Source organism: Aulostomus chinensis, chromosome 12 (assembly GCF_037954235.1).
Source record: "Aulostomus chinensis isolate RoL2024-O1b breed Wild chromosome 12, RoL_Achi_v1.0, whole genome shotgun sequence".
Lineage (NCBI taxonomy): Eukaryota > Metazoa > Chordata > Actinopteri > Syngnathiformes > Aulostomidae > Aulostomus > Aulostomus chinensis.
Window position 1 is genome coordinate 25,435,083 of NC_141331.1, and position 19,848 is coordinate 25,454,930.

Below are 19,848 nucleotides of genomic sequence, written 5' to 3' on the forward strand. Positions count from 1 at the left end.
AAGAAAATCCCAGTCGCCGTAGTTTTCTATAAATATGCTATTGCAGCACTTAAGATCAGGCTTGGGGTTTGAACAGGCCTGACTGAGTCAAGATGCCTGAGTGAAGCTTTTAATGTGTTTCAGGGGAAACCGCATTGTGTATTTTCAGTGTATTTATTTGTTACATTTTAAGTTATTTACATAATTTTAATATGATTCTGTTTTGGCACTTTTTGTTGTTGTCATGTTTTTTCTTGAGTTTTTTTTCCTCCTTTTCTTCTTTTTTCATTTTTGGCAATCATATCAGGGTATAGAGACATACATTCATGCCATCTGGGATATTGAAATCCGCAAATTTCACTGCCATGACAAAGATAAATTCCCACTGTCCTGAGGGGGTTGCTTTTGTACTCGCAGGTGGTTGACCAGAGATTTTTTTATGGATTTCCCCCAACAGAGAAGTGAAACTCAAATGGCGCCCGCAGAGGAAGACAGTAAAAACTCCAGTCAAAAACCCCAGTGTTGACTAAGAGTTTCAGCTGCTACTGGTGTCCATCAGCTTCCTGTATCCTGTGTTGATACTGTTCTCTTTTTGGTCTTCAGTATCGAATCCAGGTGGTGGCTGAGATCATCATAAATCTGTGCATGGGAGGAAGATTGATAGTGTCATTTTTATTTAAAGTTATGTGTTAATTTATTGACTTTTGATACGTGTAAATGTCTTTGGTGCATGAGGCACAGGGTCTCCTTTGTCAGTGGTGTCACCACTTGAGAGGGTTCAGCCAACAGGGAACACCTTCGTTTGTACCCTTTATTTGAGATACAAAGATATCCACACTTTTGCAGTGCAAGTCAGGAAGACACCGCGTTAGAAAACATGTTCTCAATAGAAATATCTTTCAGAAGACACTTTCATTGAAGCGTGTCCATCAAGTCGTGACGGCGGCGTTTTAGAGCTACAAAATCTTCTAAGAGGCTCTCATGATTTCATTGGTTGAATCCAAACTCAGTTTTTGTACCCGCGCGTTGACCTTCAGCCGACCAAACATCAGCATGATAATAAAACTTCCAATTTTCATTTGTTTTGCCTGACCAACCGTAAGAAAAAGAAATCAGCGTAATAAACTTCTCTGGAAATATCCCATTTACCGCGGAGGAGACATCTGGTCTAGATATTGTTTTATTGAGAAATGAAATTGTTCAATTTCATATGAATATAACATGGATATACTAGTCGTCGTTTGCTCAGCCTCCACATGAAGAGGAACATTCAGGTCCTGGCTCAGGACCTGCAGGTCCCATCCACTGAGTTTAGCCTCCAGTGGAATCATTCGATGCCTGAGAAGCGCTGGTCAACCTCAAACGTTCGCCTTCGTTTCCCGTAGCCACATGACGCCTGTTTTGTTGATACAAATTGTATCCTAATAACAATATCATTGTTTTATATGAGAATGTTTAAACAAAGAAAATATTTCGAGTTGAATATTTTGAGTATTTGTGATAAACTTTGTCACCTTTGATATATTTATGTGGGGGGGGGGTCTGTATGCATTCTTTTAAACTGTTACAAAGTTTATATTGAAGGCATGGCACTGTGTTGCTCTCTCTCTCTCACACACACACACACACACACACACACTGCTTCAGTTAGTGACACTGGATGTTGCAGTGTGTAAAGGCTGTTTCAGTCGCAGGCTGTGTTGTGATCCAAACGTCATGTGTGTCACAGCAGCGTCCAGCTGGACAGCGAGGGCGGGCGCTGACACCTCTCCCAGGAGTTCTTGAGTAGAAACATTCCATTTTTGTTGTCTTGTACCTCACTTACTTGAAGAGCTTTCTTTTTAAGGGCTGTAACTGGAGTGGTTCCTCTGAGACTGGTGTGGTCAGAGGCTGAGGCGCTCTGGCACCATGTGCTGATGTTTGTTCGTCATTCCACAGTCAGAGCAAATCCCTCTGTGGGTGTTAAAAAAACAACAACTATGAAATGTATGAGGGCAAAACTTATTTTTCTATTGTCATGAACTTGTTGAAATGCTATTTTTCTAATTTTGGGTCATATTTATCGTCAAGAAGAGATTGTAGCCAGTGTCAGTGTTGCTGCAGAGGGGGATGTGCATGTGGGTCATGTATGTTGTGCTGAGATTTGTCAAATGTTCCTGGACCAGGTGCTTTCAGACCGCACATGAAGCCAGTTTGCTTTATTAATGTGAATTTCTGTGTCTTTTGTTCCCTATTTTTCACTGTTAACAGGCATTTTTAAGTGAATGGCTCCTACTGAGGAAAATGTTTACTGTGGCAATAAATCAGCCTTTTTTAACTACCAGTGGAGTCGCCCCCTGATGGCCATTTAAGACGTGTCTGATGATTTCACTTTTCCTACCTGGTTGGTCTCAGTTAATGCTTCCACATGGTCTTCTCTGTCTAGGAGGCAGAATAAACTTTCCTGTGATTTTCCCCAAACGTTTCTACACGTCAAGGACATCACGCCATCAGCAAACTGCAGCTAGCGTGACTTTACGGTCTCAACTGTTAGTTTCAAGTGTTCACCAGGAGACCAGCAGGCCCTGCAATCATGAAGCGAGAGAAGAAGCTCAAGAGCACGAGGATGAAGAGTGCAGCACAGTCGTTGATACACCAGCACGGCTCCTCCACTCTTAGCCTGGTTGTTACTTTTATTACGTTTATTTCTTCCGCCAACTGAATGTTAAGTATCTGCTTAACACTATCTGTTAAGTATCTGAGTATCTAAGAAAGCGTGTCAACACAGACGTCATCCATTAACATGCAGCATTAATCTGCTCCCACCAACCAGCTCTTCTTTCTCCACCAGATGTGGACTGTTCAGGATAGAGACACAGGAAGTTCAAGCTTCCAGGGTGACGAGGTGGCAGAAGCCCAACAGCGGCCGTTTTTGGTAGAATCACTCAAAGTAACTTCCCAGAGCAGGCCTAGCACTCGGAGCACAGACTGGGCTGCAGCGCCGCAGGGGCCCATAGGGGAGCACGAGGGGCTTCGAATGAGCCAGCAGGGTAAAAGTCACGGCGGTGGATGCGTGATGACTGTTCCATTCAAGTGTCACAGTAATAAGTACAAGGTGAAGAGTGACTGAAGCCATGAGAGCGTGGATGAACATTCCTGTAGGCTCGCACGCATACTGTCCAGTAGGGAGTTCTTCCAGGAGGGGGCTGCGCTTTGGTTTGGACCTGGTATCCCAGAGACCAGGTTGTGGAACCAAACCACAAATCTCTCACCTCTTTGTCTCAGTGTTTCTGGTAAATCCCATCTCTTTCACCTTCCTATGATTCCTTACAAGCCGCTTCGGACTAAACACTTCTGAACATACGTGTGTACGGGTTCTAAACGGATGAAATGCTCCTCTGGAACTTCTTGCCCATTTGCTAAAAAAATTAAAAAATAAATAAATTGAATATCAACAATGTTACTTCTGTATCAGTTTATTCCCACTGTTACTGAAACTGTAATGTGATTTAATACAGCTTCACTTCTGCTACACAGGACCAAAGCCAAGTGAAAGGACTGTTATGCTTTCCAGTCAGTCCCAACACTCAGGGGCCCGAGAGTGAAGCTTTAGTGAGGGCTCAGCGTTTCACCGCCGCGGACGGAGCTGTCAACAGCGTACAGCACCGACACAAAAGTATTGCTTTAAGCCTGCAAACTGGCCCAGACGGAGCTCCAACAACCACATCAACACGACTGATGTCCTTTCATTCATAGCTCCGTCCTCGGCTGATGTTCAAACAGTTTAAGCAGGATTGTGGCGTGAGTCTAAAACAGAGGCACACCAGAACAACCCGTCGTACCTTCAGAAGCCAAATGGTTGACAGCTAGTGTGCAACGTAAAAGTGAGATCCCTCGTTGTTGATATGTTTGGTCTGTCTGAGTTCCCTTACAGCTCCAGATCAGAAGGAGGGAGGGAGGGGGAGAGAGAGAGAGAGAGAGAGAGAGGGAGAGGGAGGGAGAGAGAGAGAGAGAGAGCAGATCTACACACTCAAATCCCTGTTACAGCATAATTTGCATTTAGGTTGCTGGGCCCCTCCAACAGGGGACAACTGCCCTTGGCCTCCATGAAGAAAACACACATTTTAAAAGTCGCATGCTTGTTGTCTCAGGAAGACTTGACAGAGCATAAAGATTATGAAGTGGCCTCATGATGTGTTCTTTCTGCATCATCTTTATTTGTTTTTTGCAATTTAATCACTGCAAAATGGGAAGCAGCAGCCATCAGACGCAGCTCTCGGGTGGCCTGGCATCAGTTCCATCCTCAACCGCTTCCTGATGTCACAGAGCCGACCGACATCAAGGCAGAGGCATCATTTCAGTCAAAGCTGATGTCAGCACGCACGGGTGAGAGGGAAGATGCTGATTCCACCAAAAGTTCTCCTGTGAAAGCTCTACTTCTAAACAGCTGGCGATTGTCCGGTTAGTGACCGCTGCCCTCCGGCATGGAACTTTAAAGGAAAGTTTCAGTAAATTTGCCAGACATGTTCGTTTTATTAATTTGTAACAAACAAACTGCACAAGCATACGACGGTCGCGCCGGCGTAGCTTGACAGACGTTACTTCAATATTTTGAGAACCATAAATAAATCAGTTAATAGTGTTGCCAGTAATAATAATAATGATAAGCAGCAAATGACTTTTCTTTGTCATTTCCTCAAAATGTTTTCTGAGATGTTTGTCGGCAAAAACTAGGGGGGGGGGGGCGGGGGGGGCGCAGCGGAGCAGAGGAAGAGCCCACTGCGCTTTGGTGATTTCTACTACATGGAATTTGGGTTCTGATTCCTTGCTCTGGGTTCGGCTGAGTTTCCCCCTCTAGTTCTTTATATTTCGGGTCTGCTTGTGCGTCTGAGAGACCATCAGGTATTCAAGTCTTCTCGTGTCGACGTGGAGCTTCGTATAAACTCGAGTCAGCACACTGAGTATTGAGTTTTCTGACGACTCGACCGGTCCTTCAGGTCAGATTGTAGCTGCATAGTTGGAAATATAAATTCACTCTTTATTGTGAGGCAAAATATATATTTAAACAAATGTCTCGATGAATGGAGGATGTCAGGACATTAAGAACAGAAAACCAGCAAATTTAGTCGGTCTGCTCACAAGTCTGGGTGAAGCTTTCCAAACATTTGACAGTCAGCTGATGCAACATTCAGATGAACATCTAAGCGCAGAAATGAACGCAAAACCACTAAAGGTTCTACTCCACGGGAAGAAACATGTTGTTTTTTTTTTAAACAAAAGGAATTAAATGGTTCAGATGATGACAGAAGAAGGAAAGTGAGATGTCAAAGCTTCACGGAAAGCGAACCGCATCATCAACAAGCGTCGAATGGCCGTCTGATTTGATTTCTGAGCACAAATCAGCCACCTGTGCTCTTGTTGTTCATCCTTCATGCAGCTTAAACATTGTTCTTATTTTAGAAGGGAGAAGTCAGTGTTGGACAGGATATGTTACTTACTAGTTTTCTCCCTGATAAAAAAAACATGTGCTTTGTTGGGGTGGGGGGGCGGAGCTCTAAAAGCACGTAGCAGTGTGATTGGCCAACCGCTGCTAGGCAGAGCTTTGGCGAGGCTGAAGCTACAAAGCCCAGTGGCCAGTCTTTCTCCCTCATAGTACAAAAGCAGGAGTTTCTGGGGTGGTGGGCTTTAGGAGGAGAGTGAGGCGTTGACATGGCAACGAGACCGACTAGCCCTCTCAGTCGCTCGTCCCGGCTCACATGGACTCAAACTCATCGATGCGCTGCTTGGTGTTGCCCTGGCGGATCTGGCGCAGGGTTTTGTACTTGTCTCTGCCTGCTCTGACGTTCTCGGCGTGCAGCATGTCGTTCTGGGTTTTCTTGCTGTCGTCCCTCGCCTCGGCCAACTCTGAGCTCAGAGCCTGGACGAGCGAGAGAGAGAGAGAGAGAGAGATTTTAAACCACTATTAATTTCTCAATAATGTTACCCAAAAAAAGTACAATACAAATAAAACCTCAACAATGAAATGAAATGTTTATGAAATAAAGGAAACATCTTCAATTGAAAACTGACGCAACCGTTGCTGAAAGCACCAAATCTCGTCAAACGCATCTTCGTTATTTGTCAAAACACAGACGGCAAAATCAGTGTTCAGCCGCACCTCTAACGTACCTCTAAAAACAATCGTCGCGTCAACATCAAACGAGTTTTCAAGTTTGTTGTTCTGGCTGAGATAAATTGCTATTTTGCGCTTGAACCAAACAAAAATCTGAAAGCTGACGTTTGTTTTTCCTCGTCCTGTTGAGCCTGTAGCCTGGTGTGAACATTTGGGGTGAGAAAACTTTATCGAACAGAGCAAACATTGAGACAGAGAGAGGAGACGACCACACTCAGAGAAGCAATGGAAAATTGTCTCTCTGTGGACGGATGGACGGCTGTCGACGTTGGGACTGATCACTTAAACAAAGGCATTGAGAGCAGCAGCGCCGTGTCGAGCCCTCCACTGTAGACCGTCAACCCTCTTTGTTATCGGGGGCCTCTGAGCCTCCGTCAGGGCCAGACAGGCTCTCCATGAGGTGTCAAACCTCTCTTCAGTTTGTTCTGGTTCAAACATTTCACTCCCAAAAAAACCATTGTCTTACCAACCATGGTGCTCAGTTTGTAATCAGTGACTTTAACAGAAAACCCCGCATTTAAAAACAGGAACAAGTTTGGCATTAAGAGAAGGATCGCTACCATTAGGCTGAACCAGTCTGTCACCATAAGCAGCAGTCAGTAACAGTTCAGTCAGTTAGCTGCTGCGTCCAGCCTCTCAACAGGAGGCTGACCACCCTGACCGACCTGATCCCCAGGCGTGAGGCCAGACCTGAGGCATCGTCCAGGTGAGGGCCGGTCACCCCAACAACATGGCCCAATTCCTGCTTCACACTGGACTCGAGTCCCATGAACCACGGCTCGCTAAGAAGCCAGATCACGAGTCACATTGCTTCAGTCTCTCCTTACGGAACGTTCCCCACACTTGGGGCAGTCCTTGATAAAAGCATGGAAGGTTGTCCAACAACAACTAATGAAAGCAGCGACTGAACTTTGAAAAGAGCGCTTGCACCCCCGCTGATCTTGAGTACACTCAGTGTCACTGTACAGGACCTGGATCTGGGCTATGAAACCAGAGCTGAAACCGAAAGCCTGCAGTGTCTACCACGGGTCCTGGCATTCACCTCGGTCCAAAGCCTTTTCTTGACCTAGAGAGGTCCGACTGAGCTCACAGCCCAATGAGCCAGAGAGGATCAGAGTGATGCTATCAGATGTCAACCTGCTGGGCACACAGCATGTTTGGGCCACGTGAGAGACCTGCCCATCACTTTTCTCAGTCTTGTTGCCAACACTTTGGACAGCAGTTTATCGTCCGTGCAGAGTAAGACGCACGACGCCAGCTCTTAACATCCTGCAGGTCTCCTTTCTTCGGGAGGAGGGTGAGGACAGCTCTCCTGCCGTTGAAGGCAACCAACAAATTTCGCCTATGATGGACCAAGAAGCCTGATAAAAATCTGCAGGGAGACCGTTGATCCCAGGGGCCTCCTGCTCTGCAACTCCGGAGCAGGGAGCGGGTCCTCCAGCTCCACGTTATCTTCCTCAGAGACCTCAGGAAGGTCCTCATAGAGGGACAGCGCCACCTCTGGTTCATCCTGAAACTCTGTCCTGAAGAGCTGCTGATAAAAACCAACGGCCCTCGCTGAATTTCAGCTGACTCCTGCAGCAGCTGTCAGACCACAGAGAGCCTATCAGCCTCTCTGGCCATTTTAACAACATTCTGAAAAGGTGATCTAACCAAAGCCCCCTGAGCAGAAATACCCAGCAGGTCAGACACAACGGATCTCTTGTTTTTGAAAACTTCAGTGTATTCTCGTTCTTCCGTGGAGTCTGCAAAAAAAAAAAAAAACACAAAAACCCTGCATCTCCACCACTTCTCTCTCCAGCTCTCATAGCTCTGGCCATCTTTGACCCATCTAAGAACAGCGCTCCCTCTGAAGCCACAGCTGGAGCGCATGCACATTTACAAAAAGCATTTGTGCTTTTTCAAATTCAGCACAGTTTCAACAGCCGACCTGGAACGATTTCACTGACAGTGCAAGAAGGGAGAAGCTCTCCTCTCAGCGCCACTGATGTTTAAAGGACCCCACTTTATGTCACATATATTTCACATAAATCCTAACAACAACGAAGCAATGAAAGAAAAACACAGCACTCTTATTTCTCACTGACTACTTGGGCTCCAACCTTCAGCAACAGTGTCTTTAACATGAAAATCTCGCTCTCAGGCTTCCTGTGTTCATGAAGAACCGGACTGAGTCATGCAGAGTCATGATCTTCAACCGTCACAGCCCTCAGCCCCTGAGTTTCTTTCAGAAAAGTTCAGGAAAGAATCCCCACTGTGCACTTCAACCTGCCAGTGGTTGGGATCTGTGGGTTCTCCCCTGACTGAGAACCCTGTGGGCCTGTCTTTGATGCCCTCTCAGTTTTTGCAGCATTATCTTGAACTCTTTCTGTTTGTTTCGCTTTCACGGGCAGCTTCATTAACTCACTGTCCATCACTCTCTTCTTCTGACGCAGCAGCAGCCACTCAGGTTGCGTCACGTCTGCTCCTCCAACTCAGCCTGAACACGGAGCGCATCCCCATCACTCCGCTCCTCATCCTCCTCATCTTGTGCAACGCTGTGGTCTCTGTCTGCTCTGTTCTCTGCCCCCTGTGTGTCATGTCTCTGTTCTCTGCCCCCTGTGTGTCATGTTGTGTGTTCTGTCTAATGTCCTGTGTATCGCTGTGTGTGCAACTCTGTGCGCAGCAGAATGACGGGACGCAGCCTGAGGGTCAGTCGCTCCCTCTGGACAGGAGTGGACCAAATGTCCCTAGGCTCCACATCCTAAAAAAGTGTCATAAGTCACATGAACATCACAGTCAAAATCATCAACACAGAAACCGAAAGCCAAGCTCAGTTCCTCATTTTCCTTGAGGATCATGAACACCTGAAGGACGAGAGGTGTTTGAGGTGCGAAGAGAGGGATCATTTTAATGGGAGACACCAGCGGTCTGTGTCGGGCCAGCTCCTTCTCCAACATCTCATTCCTCAGAAACAGGGGCCCAGTGGAAATGAGCGGGGCTAACAAGATGAAACACGGGAGTCAGTGGGCCCTGAATGACAACTTCGCTACAACATCCCGGTTCACTTCATCTGAGCAGCCCAGGAAAACGACCCCAGCACCGTTCATCCTGGAGGCAGATTTAACGCTGCCAGAACCCACTACTGCACCCACAGCTGAGCTGCCCCCTCCACCGACAGCCGGGCAGTTTGACGGCGTGCCAGCCAGTCAGCCACGCACCGCCGTCCCCAGCTGCGTGGCTGCTGTCACCAAGAAGTCTGTCTCTGGTTTCTTGTGGTGTCATCAGACCAGTCCCTGCATGTGTGTAACCATTACAACCTCTTGTGGGTCCAAAAACCAAACAAGGAGCACATTTTCACCAGGCGGGGACTCGGCTCAGCCTGATTCTGATCACTTCCATTTATGGGCCCAAACTGGTTTGAATCTCACAAAAAAAGTGAAAAGGGACGTTTTCATAACTGCATTATTAAAAATAACAACCAACTTGCTTTTAGAGTTGTGTTCGCATGCTTGTACCTGTAGCTGTTTCTTGACACGTTCGTTCTTCTGTGCCTCAGTGATGCGTTCCTCTTCGCTGCGGTGGCTTGTGACTCCGTCGCTGAGCAGCTCGGCGCTCGCCTCGGCGTTTGTCTCATCCTGCTCGTCGTGTTCTGGCGCTGGAGGAGACATCATGGCGTTCTTCAGCTCCTCCTTGGTCTTCTCCAAGTCCTCTTGTGCAGCTATGGCCTGGCAAGAGCAAAAATTAATATTTACAAACACACACACGTGGTTTAGAGGTGAGACTGCATAGAGGTTATGATTTTCTGGGGTTCTAGGTGCCATGTTGTCAGCAGAAGGCAGGAGGAGATGAATTTTCTCTCTAATTAGTAGAATTTGTCATTAAAGAAGTCCATGAAATCATCCCTACCAAGGGAGGGAGTACTTGGTTCAGTAGAGCTGTGGCTCTCTTCCAGTTTGGCTACGGCACTGAAGAGGAACCTGGGGTTGTTCTTGTGTTCCTCTGTCAATGCAGAGTAGTCGGCTGCTCTAGTTTTATGAAGGGCTTTCTTACAGGTTCTAAGCAGGGGTGAAAGTGGCTTAAAAGTCTTGCTGGAACTGTACGCACGCCCTTTGCCAAAGCAGGTCGCCAGCAGCCGAGTTCTTTGATTTTGCCCTCTGTTTTGTTTTCTTTCTCTTTTTTTCGTTCCGTGAAAGCAGAACGTGTGGTTTTAACCAATCAAAGCTAACAATGCTGGTAACGTGACCCACGTGTCGTCTGTCAGCCAACCAGAAACGCCTCGCATGCGGAGATGCGCTCATGGGCACGACTCCGTGTCAAGGCGGTTTCACACTGAACGCGCAAGGCGCAGGCTGCGCGGGGGAAGTCCATTCATTGTGTATGTGGGCGCGCTGTGACGTCACATGAGCGCAAACCAAGCCCAGCACCTCTGTAGTGCTGCGCGTGCTTGCGCCCCACCCCGCGCAGCGCGGCGCGTCTGCCACGTTCAGTGTGAAACCGACTTCAGACGTTGTTTCCTTTATTTAATATGGGATTTTGACAGCTCCCTTCTCCTCCTTTTTTTACTGGAACTGCGTTCCGGCTCACTTTCACCCCTGGTTCTAAGCCCATTTGACGGTGAGTCGGTTCATGAACAGACTGATGGAAACCAATTGAGTCTAGAAGAGAGAGAAATGCAGCACCCAGACTGTCGTTATCAACATCCACATGAATATTGAAGCCACCTACAATAATGACTTCATCTGATTTGAGAACTAAACTGGTTATGAACTCTTTTCCTATGATTGTGTGCAGCCTTCAGGTCATGTGATCTCCAGACTTAAAAGCCAAAGCCATGCAAGCATGGTTTCAAAACAGAGCATCAGAAATGCTGCTGTTCTCTGCTGGTGCTGAACTGCACAGCTCAGCACTTCAGTTTCTGTAGTGTTGCTGTAGCGTAGCATTTGCTGCGTGCCTTTTGTCTAATGTGTGTTTTCTGCATGTCTGCCTCGATGTGTGTGTCTGCTCCCAGCGTCTTGTTGCTCGCTGACATCTGTTAACCACCGGCCCCTGCCTGCAGTGCTCTCCTCAAAAGGCTCTTTCCTCATGGTTCTTAATGCCTGGTTAAATAAAGGTCAAATAAAAGGAAGCAACCTGCAGTCCTGGGCAGGCAGCCTGGAGCGAGCAGGACATTTCCGTGCTTCTGATGTGTCACAAGTCACATTTGCAGCTTCACCCAACTGCTGATGAATAAGTGCTGAGCAGCTAATTCAAGATCTAACCTGCAAACCAGAGCTGAGGTTTCCACTGGGACAGAGGAAGATGGGAGTTAGAGAAGAACCAGACTACGGACGTGAGTTTGTCAGCGCCTGAGAGTCGAGCAGCAGCTGCTGATCGGGATTCAACATGACTTTACTTCTGGTTTCCAAATTACAAAATGATATTCATAAAATGAAAAATGATGATTTGTTCCTGAAGGTTTGAGCTTGGGGGCCGCACGGTGGTGCAGTGCTCAGCACTGTTGCCTCACAGCAAGAAGGTCCCAGGTTCAAGCCTTGAACTGACCACTGCACCACCGCGACGCTGACGGAGAAACCCAAAATATCCCAAATTACAACATAGACACCCGTGTCCCACACAGACAGGTGCACATGCAGGAACATTACTTTGTGCTGCCATTCTGTTGCATCCTCCTCCTTTTTCCTCTTGGCCTCCTCAAGCAGAGCGATTTTGGCTGTAAACTCTGCTAATTCAGCCGCCTGTAAACAGAACACAACTCACCACCAGTCCAACAAGACACCGGCATACAAGAAACATTCACGTCGACATGTTGTGATCCAAATTAGCACAACCAGACCAGAGTATTAAAAATATGATTCCACTCGTGTCGGTTTGCCTGTTAGGAGAAATAAGTAAAAAAACTACCAAGTCCAGTTTCACGAGCCTAAAAAGAGATGCAAAGACCCTGTTTCATTTTGGGCAATAACATAAAAGCCAATTGTATCTGTAAAAGAGAATGAATGCAATAGAGCAAGTATTTAATACAATGTTTGATGAAAATGAAATTAAAAATACATTTATGGGAAAGCAGGAAAAGCCTGGACAGAAGACCTGAACAAGCACTGAAGTGTCAGTAAGCGCATCAGTGAGTGAGTGTGGTACCAGCTGCTCCTGGGTCTTCATCTGGTCGGCGGCCTGTTGAGCCAGCGCTGCCTTGGCTTCCTCTGCAGCCTGCCTCTCCCTCTCAAGCCGCTCCGCCTCCTCCTTGGCCCGCTTCCTCTCCTGCTCCAGCTCCAGGGCCTTACGAGTCTGCTCCTCCAGCTCTGTACGCACAGGCCAACATATGTGAGCGTCAGAACACACGCCCTCTTGTGTCTGCACTCACAGTGCATCGGTGGAGCGGCACCTTTCTGAGCTCTCTGTGTCTGCTCTTCAATCTGCCTCAGTCTCTCAATCAGCTCGTCCTTCTCTCGCTCTATCCGCTCCTTCTCCTTCTCTGCCAGCTCTCGTTTCTTCTTCTCGTTCTCCAGCTGTGCTCTGTCAGAAAGATACAGAAATCATCGATTCACAACATGAGCGTGTACTCAGCCTGAAGAAAGCTCTGTCAGCATTGTCAGATTTCCTCTATGAGTCTGGCATGTCAACATCTGAACAGGATGAACAAGCACTCAGCCCCCACTGTAGAAAATAAAAGTTACTGTTCTGTTTGTGTCGGAGAGCTTAATTCTATATAGATGCAAATGACTGACAGTTATCTTCAATGTGTCCCATCTCCCATGATGCACTGGGCTTCTCTCTCCTCCTCCTGTCCTCATACGTGTTACTAACTCCTCTTCTTCTCCTCACTTCCCAGATCCCGGTGCTGCTGGAGGAGGCTCCAGACCTGAAGAGGCTCCAGCTGCCACCCGTAGCTCCACCTGCTCACGTCCCCGTCTGTCCATCAGTCTCTCCTCCTTTCTCTCTCTCTTTATCTCTGTCCCTCTCTCTCCTTCTGTCTCTCTGTCTTCCTCCATTCTCTCTCTTTGTCTCTGTCCATCAGTCTCTCCTCCTTTCTCTCTCTCTTTATCTCTGTCCCTCTCTTTCCTTCTGTCTCTCTGTCTTCCTCCATTCTCTGTCTTTGTCTCTGTCCATCAGTCTCTCCTTCTTTCTCTCTCTCTCTTTATCTCTGTCCCTCTCTTTCCTTCTTTCTCCGTGTCTTCCTCCATTCTCTGTCTTTGTCTCTGTCCTGCTCTCCTGCTCTCTCTCCGTCCCCACTGATCCTGGATCTGCTCCACCTTCCTGCCTGGTAAAGGAAGGTTCTGGTGGCTGCTGTTGCAGGATGTGCTGCTGATGGAGAATTGTTGGGTGGAGGTTCATTGAAGGAGGGAGGTGCTGGACCTGCTCTACTTGGACAGAGTCAGGAGGGAACTTTGGTAATGGACTCATGGACTCAATTTTATATAGCGCTTTTCTACCTTCGCGGCACTCAAAGCTCTTTACAGTGTCGTCTCATTCACCCGTTCACTCACACACTGATGGTGGAGGCTGCCATGCAAGGCGCCAACCTATTCATCAGGAGCAATTATGGGTCCAGTATCTTGCTCAAGGACACTTTGACATGGTCACCAAGGTCGAGGATCGAACCAGCGACCCTTTGGTTGCTAGACGGCCACTCTACCCCTGAGCCATGCCGCCATCCCATGGTAGGGATTTGGCGCCGTACAAATAAACCTGACTTGACTTGTTATATTGCTTTTAAAAGTCATTTGTTAGTTTTTCATGTTACTTTGCTCAAGGTTCATGTCCAGGAGACACACTACTGAACAGAGGAATATTTCACTCATCACAATCCATTGCAATATAACTTCTTAAAATACTTTATAGCCATAGGTGCATTCAGGGGCCCAGTACAAATTTAATCTGTTGTTACCAACAATGGAACAAGATGTTGTGTTTTAATATATGAATAGAGGTGACGTGCTTCTGATGTGACAACATGTCCTGCATGAAAAGATGAAGTCCTGCATCCCTGCCTGTAGAGACATGAGCATGGTAACAGCTCAACACTGCCCCCTATAATCCACAAAGTGCTACTGACCTCGTTCTAATAGAATATCACAGAATGATTGCTAATTCAAAACACTAAGCTATGCAGGAGCAGAACAACAGGAGTGATGTCAACTCTGTAGACTGAACACACTATTGTTCTTCTGGGCGGCACGGGGTCTTTCTGGGTGAGTCTCCATGTTCTCCCTGTTCCTGCTGGGTTCTCTCTGGTACTCCAGCTTCCTCCACAGTCCAAAGACATCAAGAGGGACCAGGTTAATCCAGACTCTAAATTGACCGTAGGCGTGGCTGGGAGAGCCAATGGTTGTCTGTCTCTATGTGTTGGCCCTGCCATGGACTGGTGACCTGTCCAGGGGGAAGGGTCCACCCCCACCACCCTTAACAGGATAAGAGGTAGAAAATGGATGGATGGAAAATGTTCTTCCCTTCTCTATGTATTTATATATATATATATATATATATATATATATATATATATATATATATATATATATATATATATATATATATATATATATATGAATGCTTATATATACACACACATGCATACACACATATGTAGAGAGAGAAAGAGAGAGATATTCCAAGTTTTTACGACCCAAGTGTGCACCCCATGTCAGACAAATAAACAGATACTTACTTACTCCCACCTCTTAACAATGTTTTGGTATATTATATATATGCTATATATACATATATATTATATATTTTTTGATCAATATTTGTTTTAACTCCCATGTATGACTGCAACAGTCACACATGGGCTTTTCTTCATTGCATTGTTTGTTATTTCTTTCTTTGTCTTTTTAAATTAAATTATCCCTTTAAATAAGACATAACACAAACTGGCCCAACAAGTAAGACCAGGTTTCAGGCCAAACATTGAAAGTCTTCTACCAAACCAGCAGCAGCATCATCAGCGGTGAGAGTGGGCTCTGAGCTGTGAGGTGTTACAGGCGTAAAACCAAAACAATTCAACGCCACGTGAGCAGAGGCCTGAGTGGGACCCTCAGAGAAGCCTCCGCTGCAGAACAGCAGCGTCAGCATTGCAGCTTACACATTGTTATGATAATCAACTTTACTTTCCTCAATGTCAGAACCCTCAAACAGCCACGTTTCTGCTGTAAGTCCTCGACATGTTCAGGAAGCTGTCGTCCTTCTCAAGAAGAATTTGTTCTTGATGACTTTCCTGTTCCAATAAAGTTAAATCAAAAAAACAAAACCTGTTCCACTCGTCCATTTCAGTGTTTGTGTTATCCGTTTGTTGTCCTTGGGTTACTTGAGCGACGCTGCATAAGCCTTAGTTATTATCATGGTCATAACTACCATTGCTATCAACCTGCTGGACCTCTGGCTCACTCCTAACTCCGCCTAAACATTTCTACCAGCGAGTCCTAGTTTAGGAGTGACTTAGGAAGGGTCTGAGCACAACTCAGACCAAAGGCAGTGTTTGTTGGAGTGTACCTCTCCATCTGTTTGTGGTGCTTCTCCTCTCTGGCTTGGGCCTTCATCTGCTGCACCTCGATGGTGTCTGGCTTCCTCCTCCTCATGTAGAGTTCATGGTTCCCCATGCATAACGCCAGGATGCGCTTATTGATACGCAACCGTGGGGCGTAGAACACAAAGTCCTGTGGGACACCCAGAAGAACACCATAAGAACCACAAACTCGTTTAAAAAAGACAAAGCAAAGCATCTCTGGAAAAGCATCCCGTTACTCACTGGAGCTTTCTTGTCTATGGGCTTGATGACAAACTTCTTGTCGTTGAAGGAGATGTTTCGGATCTCACTCCAGGGGAAACCGATCTTTGGTGATAACCTGAGGAGGCGGGGAGGCACCTAAGCTTTGATGTGCTCACATAAGTAGTTTCAAAAATGTTGTTTTCGCATTTTGGGGGCAGGCAAGAAAAATGCTTTCAGCTTGTACTTGATTAGAAATGTGTTCATCTGCTGTTCTGTTCACACACCAGTAGAGGGCACCCTTGTCCAACAGAAGCTGCTGTACTTGTAGCTGCATTACTGGTTAGTTCTGTTTTAATATTTTATTTATATTTAACAAACACAAACGCCCCAGAAAACAAAAGAGAAAGGCAACTTCTCATCTACTTGCAATGGGAACCGTCTGTGTCAGCAGAGTTACTGATTCAAGTTAAAGATGGACAGTGGTTAACTAACACGAAGGACGCTTGTGACCTACAAAACCCCACAAGCATGTTTCTATGTATGAGCGTGTGTTCGAGTGTGTGTGTGTGTGTTAGTTACTTGTCTTCGTGTTCGTAGATGTTTAGCCCGAGTGCGTCCACCCCCAGCCACAGTTCTGTGCCTTTCTTGTTTTTAATTTCAAAGTAGTTGACGCCGTACATCTCCAGGTCCTGAGCGATCTTCAAATACTCCATCATTGCATCCTCCCTACACACACACACACACACCAGATTAACACACAGTTTGGCGTGCTTCTTGTCTGTAAGACTACATTGAGGGCTATTAAAGTCATTTAGTGCCGTGTGTATGTTTTTTTTTAATCCTTCAGCATTTAATTGAAAGGACCAATGTTGAAGATATCATAGGTCAGCCGTAGCGAACACGTGCACACGCTCACCGGAGCATGCTTCTGTGCTCCTCGTGCCAGGTCTGTATTCTGTCCTCCCACTGTTCCTTTGTCAGCTTGTGTTGCTCCAGAACTCTACAAGACAAACACAAAAAGGAAAAGACTGACATGTTAAACATGAATAAACACATATAACCGTATGACTGAATGGTGCATTTGTAGGAGCAGCAAACAGCCGTAGCGTTTGAGACCATAAATTGCTCGTGTATTGACAAAATCATCCAGGCTACATAATTCAGATTAGACATTTTAAGCTAGTTTACATAAAGAGAAACCAGGGTTTGCATGCCTGTGTGTGTGTGTGTAACAGGTTGTTTCACTCTCCAGCTCAATCACACACTCATGAAAGTGAGTAATGGTGTGTGGTGATCTATCTATGTTCCCAAAAGAGTGTGTCTCACGACCAGCACCCTATGACACATCGTCATACTACGTTATGCTGACTATTTTTTTAATCAAGTGAACTCATGGAGGGAAAAAAAAAACCTGGTGCTGACAAGCTGTAAAATGTCACATCCCAATTTATTCTTCTGTAGTGTGTGTGTGTGTGTGTGTGTGTGTGTGTACCTCTGTGGCAGCAGCCGGTCTGATGCCAGGTAGCCAGGCTTATGAACATTTTTGTTGTAGTCACCATACTTGGCCTGGACAGCGTAGGAGGCCAATAGTACTGCTGTCTCGGGAGGACAGTAGTTCTCATCATTCAGAATAGCTTCCTTCACCTGCAGGAAGGACACACACACACACACACACACACACACACACGCACAGTTTGACATGGGTAGTGTTTTGCCATCACACCTAAAACCAATCATCATTACATAAAAACTGAAGATTCCACGACAGAAGCTTGTGTTACTGTCAGCTCAGTACAAACACAAACATGTTCCGTGTTGAGTACCTGTAAAAAGAAGAGTTTCTGCGTGATTTCCTGGATGAGTTCCTCAGAAACGTCCTCTGGAAAGAACTTTGCTCTGAACTTGAACTGCAGAGGATTCTCCTTCTTCACGTCCTGCTGTGTCACCTGGAATAATCACCCAAACATAGCATTTGACCTCTAACCTCTGCCCTAAAACTGGGCTATCAAAAACACCCCGCCAGCAATTTAAATGGGAAACGTGATTCATCATTAAATAAGAGTAAAAATCTTTTGGTCAAAATGTATACATAAATATTCACCAAAGTTGTAGAGGGGAATTTTGTATTTAAGCATTTAGCAAACAGAAAACTTAGGAAATAATACATGAACAGGTTTTGTAGCATGAAGTCATGACTGGAGGAGGACGAGTGTGTGCAGCTCAAGGTGGTGCATGCTCAACAGACCTGTGAAGAGAGAGGGTGAGAGTTGCTCATGTTCGCACCTTCACGCCCTTCAGGTGAGCTCTTTTTTTGCATGACTACCGTCTCCATGGGGGCACAGGTACATGCTTGTGTTACACCATTCAAGCTCTGACCAGCACTTACCTGTGGTCGACCAGTTGTAATAAAATACGGTGAAATTATTATTCCAAACATCAGCATCAATGCTTTGAGGGACACATTTATGGACAGGAAATTTAGCAGATACAAATCATGAAGCGGTCTGCAGTCTATAATTCGTCGCACACGTGTGCTATCAAACACGTAGTTTCCACATCTGATGTTGTTATGATGGGCTGCACGGTGGAGCAGTGGTCAGCACTGTGGCCTCCCAGCAAGAAGGTTCTGGGTTCAAGTCCCGGCTCGGGCGTGGGATCTTTCTGTGTGAGTCTCCATGTTCTCCCTGTTCCTGCTGGGTTCTCTCTGGTACTCCAGCTTCCTCCACAGTCCAAAGACATCAATTTGGGGACGAGGCTGATTGATTCTCTAAATTGACCGTAGGTATGAATGTGAGTGTGAATGGTTGTTCGTCTCTATGTTGGCCCTGTGATGGACTGGCGACCTGTCCAGGGTGAACCCCGCCTCTCGCCTGTAGATGCTGGGATAGGCTCCACCCCCCGCGACCCTTAATGTGCAGGAATAAGTGGAAGATGACGATGGATGGATGTTGTTATGATAGTAAGAGCACAGTTTTCCTTCTTCTTCTCTTTCGTCAAATTCACGCAACAGTAGTTAACAATATAATCTCAAATATATTATGAGACTTTTGACAGTGATTTACGAAAGAAATCATACAATCGAGGCGGCACGGTGGAGCAGTGGTCCTCACTGTGGCCCCCCAGCAAGAAGGTTGTGGGTGGAGCCCCGGCTGGAGCGGCACGGGGTCTTTCTGGGTGGAGTCTGCATGTTCTCCCTGTTCCTGCTGGGTTCTCTCTGGTACTCCAGCTTCCTCCACAGTCCAAAGACATCAAGAGGGGACCAGGTTAATCCAGACTCTAAATTGACCGTAGGCGTGGCTGGGAGAGCCAATGGTTGTCTGTCTCTATGTGTTGGCCCTGCCATGGACTGGTGACCTGTCCAGGGGGAAGGCTGCTGGGATAGTGATTTTGGTCAACGTGTCTCAGTTTTCTGCTCACCAGCACTGATGTACCATTTCCTCAGTAAAGTGTTTTCACCCAGAAAGATGTGATGGCTCCAGAGACTTGCCTAATAATGACTCAAACAACTGGTCGTGGTCGTCCAAATGCATGAGTTTTAGAGTCTTCCCTCACCACTCAGGTAACACAACCTGCATGCAACCTCTTTCAGAACACCCACAGGTGCCCTCATCTTCGTTGTTGTTCCTGTGACATGCTGAAATAGTGGTTCGCTGAGGCTGGTGAGAGTTTTCTCATCATTCCTGTGGGAAACAGGAATGCCGTTTTCCCACCAGTCGGGGGTTCTTCCTGGTCTCACCCTAAATCGGTGCTTAGTGTAGAGCTGATTACAGCGGTGGGCGCAGGATTGTCTGCTTCACTCATAGCTTGTTTCCCTGCACATGCAGGCAGTGGTTACATTAACAAATGCAGACCTTAACTGCATTCCTGCAGCAAGCAGAGACTACAAGGCCATAGCAACATGAATTAACCGCTGACCGTCACTGCTGATAGAACATTTCATTTTCAAGGAAGGAGTCACGTGACGCAGCTGTGAAGAGCATGACTGGACACTAAAAGTGTGGTTTCTGCGGATGCATTCTGAAACCAAACCTTG

The 19,848-nt window shown here is 46.5% G+C and overlaps 1 protein-coding gene across 2 annotated transcripts in view; it reads right to left on the minus strand.

Moving 5' to 3' along the window:
- Positions 1–3,437: 3,437 nt before the first annotated feature.
- LOC147252561 (radixin) overlaps positions 3,438–19,848 on the minus strand; it is a 47,996-nt gene continuing 31,585 nt past the window's right edge. For both annotated transcript variants that reach the window (XM_086220905.1, XM_086220906.1), the window contains exons 5-15: positions 17,639–17,761; positions 17,308–17,459; positions 16,732–16,815; positions 16,395–16,541; positions 15,855–15,951; positions 15,599–15,762; positions 12,495–12,625; positions 12,251–12,411; positions 11,755–11,847; positions 9,628–9,837; positions 3,438–5,875 (exon numbers count right to left, since the gene is read on the minus strand). In XM_086220905.1, coding sequence (XP_086077031.1) covers positions 5,711–5,875; positions 9,628–9,837; positions 11,755–11,847; positions 12,251–12,411; positions 12,495–12,625; positions 15,599–15,762; positions 15,855–15,951; positions 16,395–16,541; positions 16,732–16,815; positions 17,308–17,459; positions 17,639–17,761 — 1,527 coding nt within the window. In that variant the 3' untranslated portion in view covers positions 3,438–5,710. The remainder of the gene's footprint in view (positions 5,876–9,627; positions 9,838–11,754; positions 11,848–12,250; positions 12,412–12,494; positions 12,626–15,598; positions 15,763–15,854; positions 15,952–16,394; positions 16,542–16,731; positions 16,816–17,307; positions 17,460–17,638; positions 17,762–19,848) is intronic.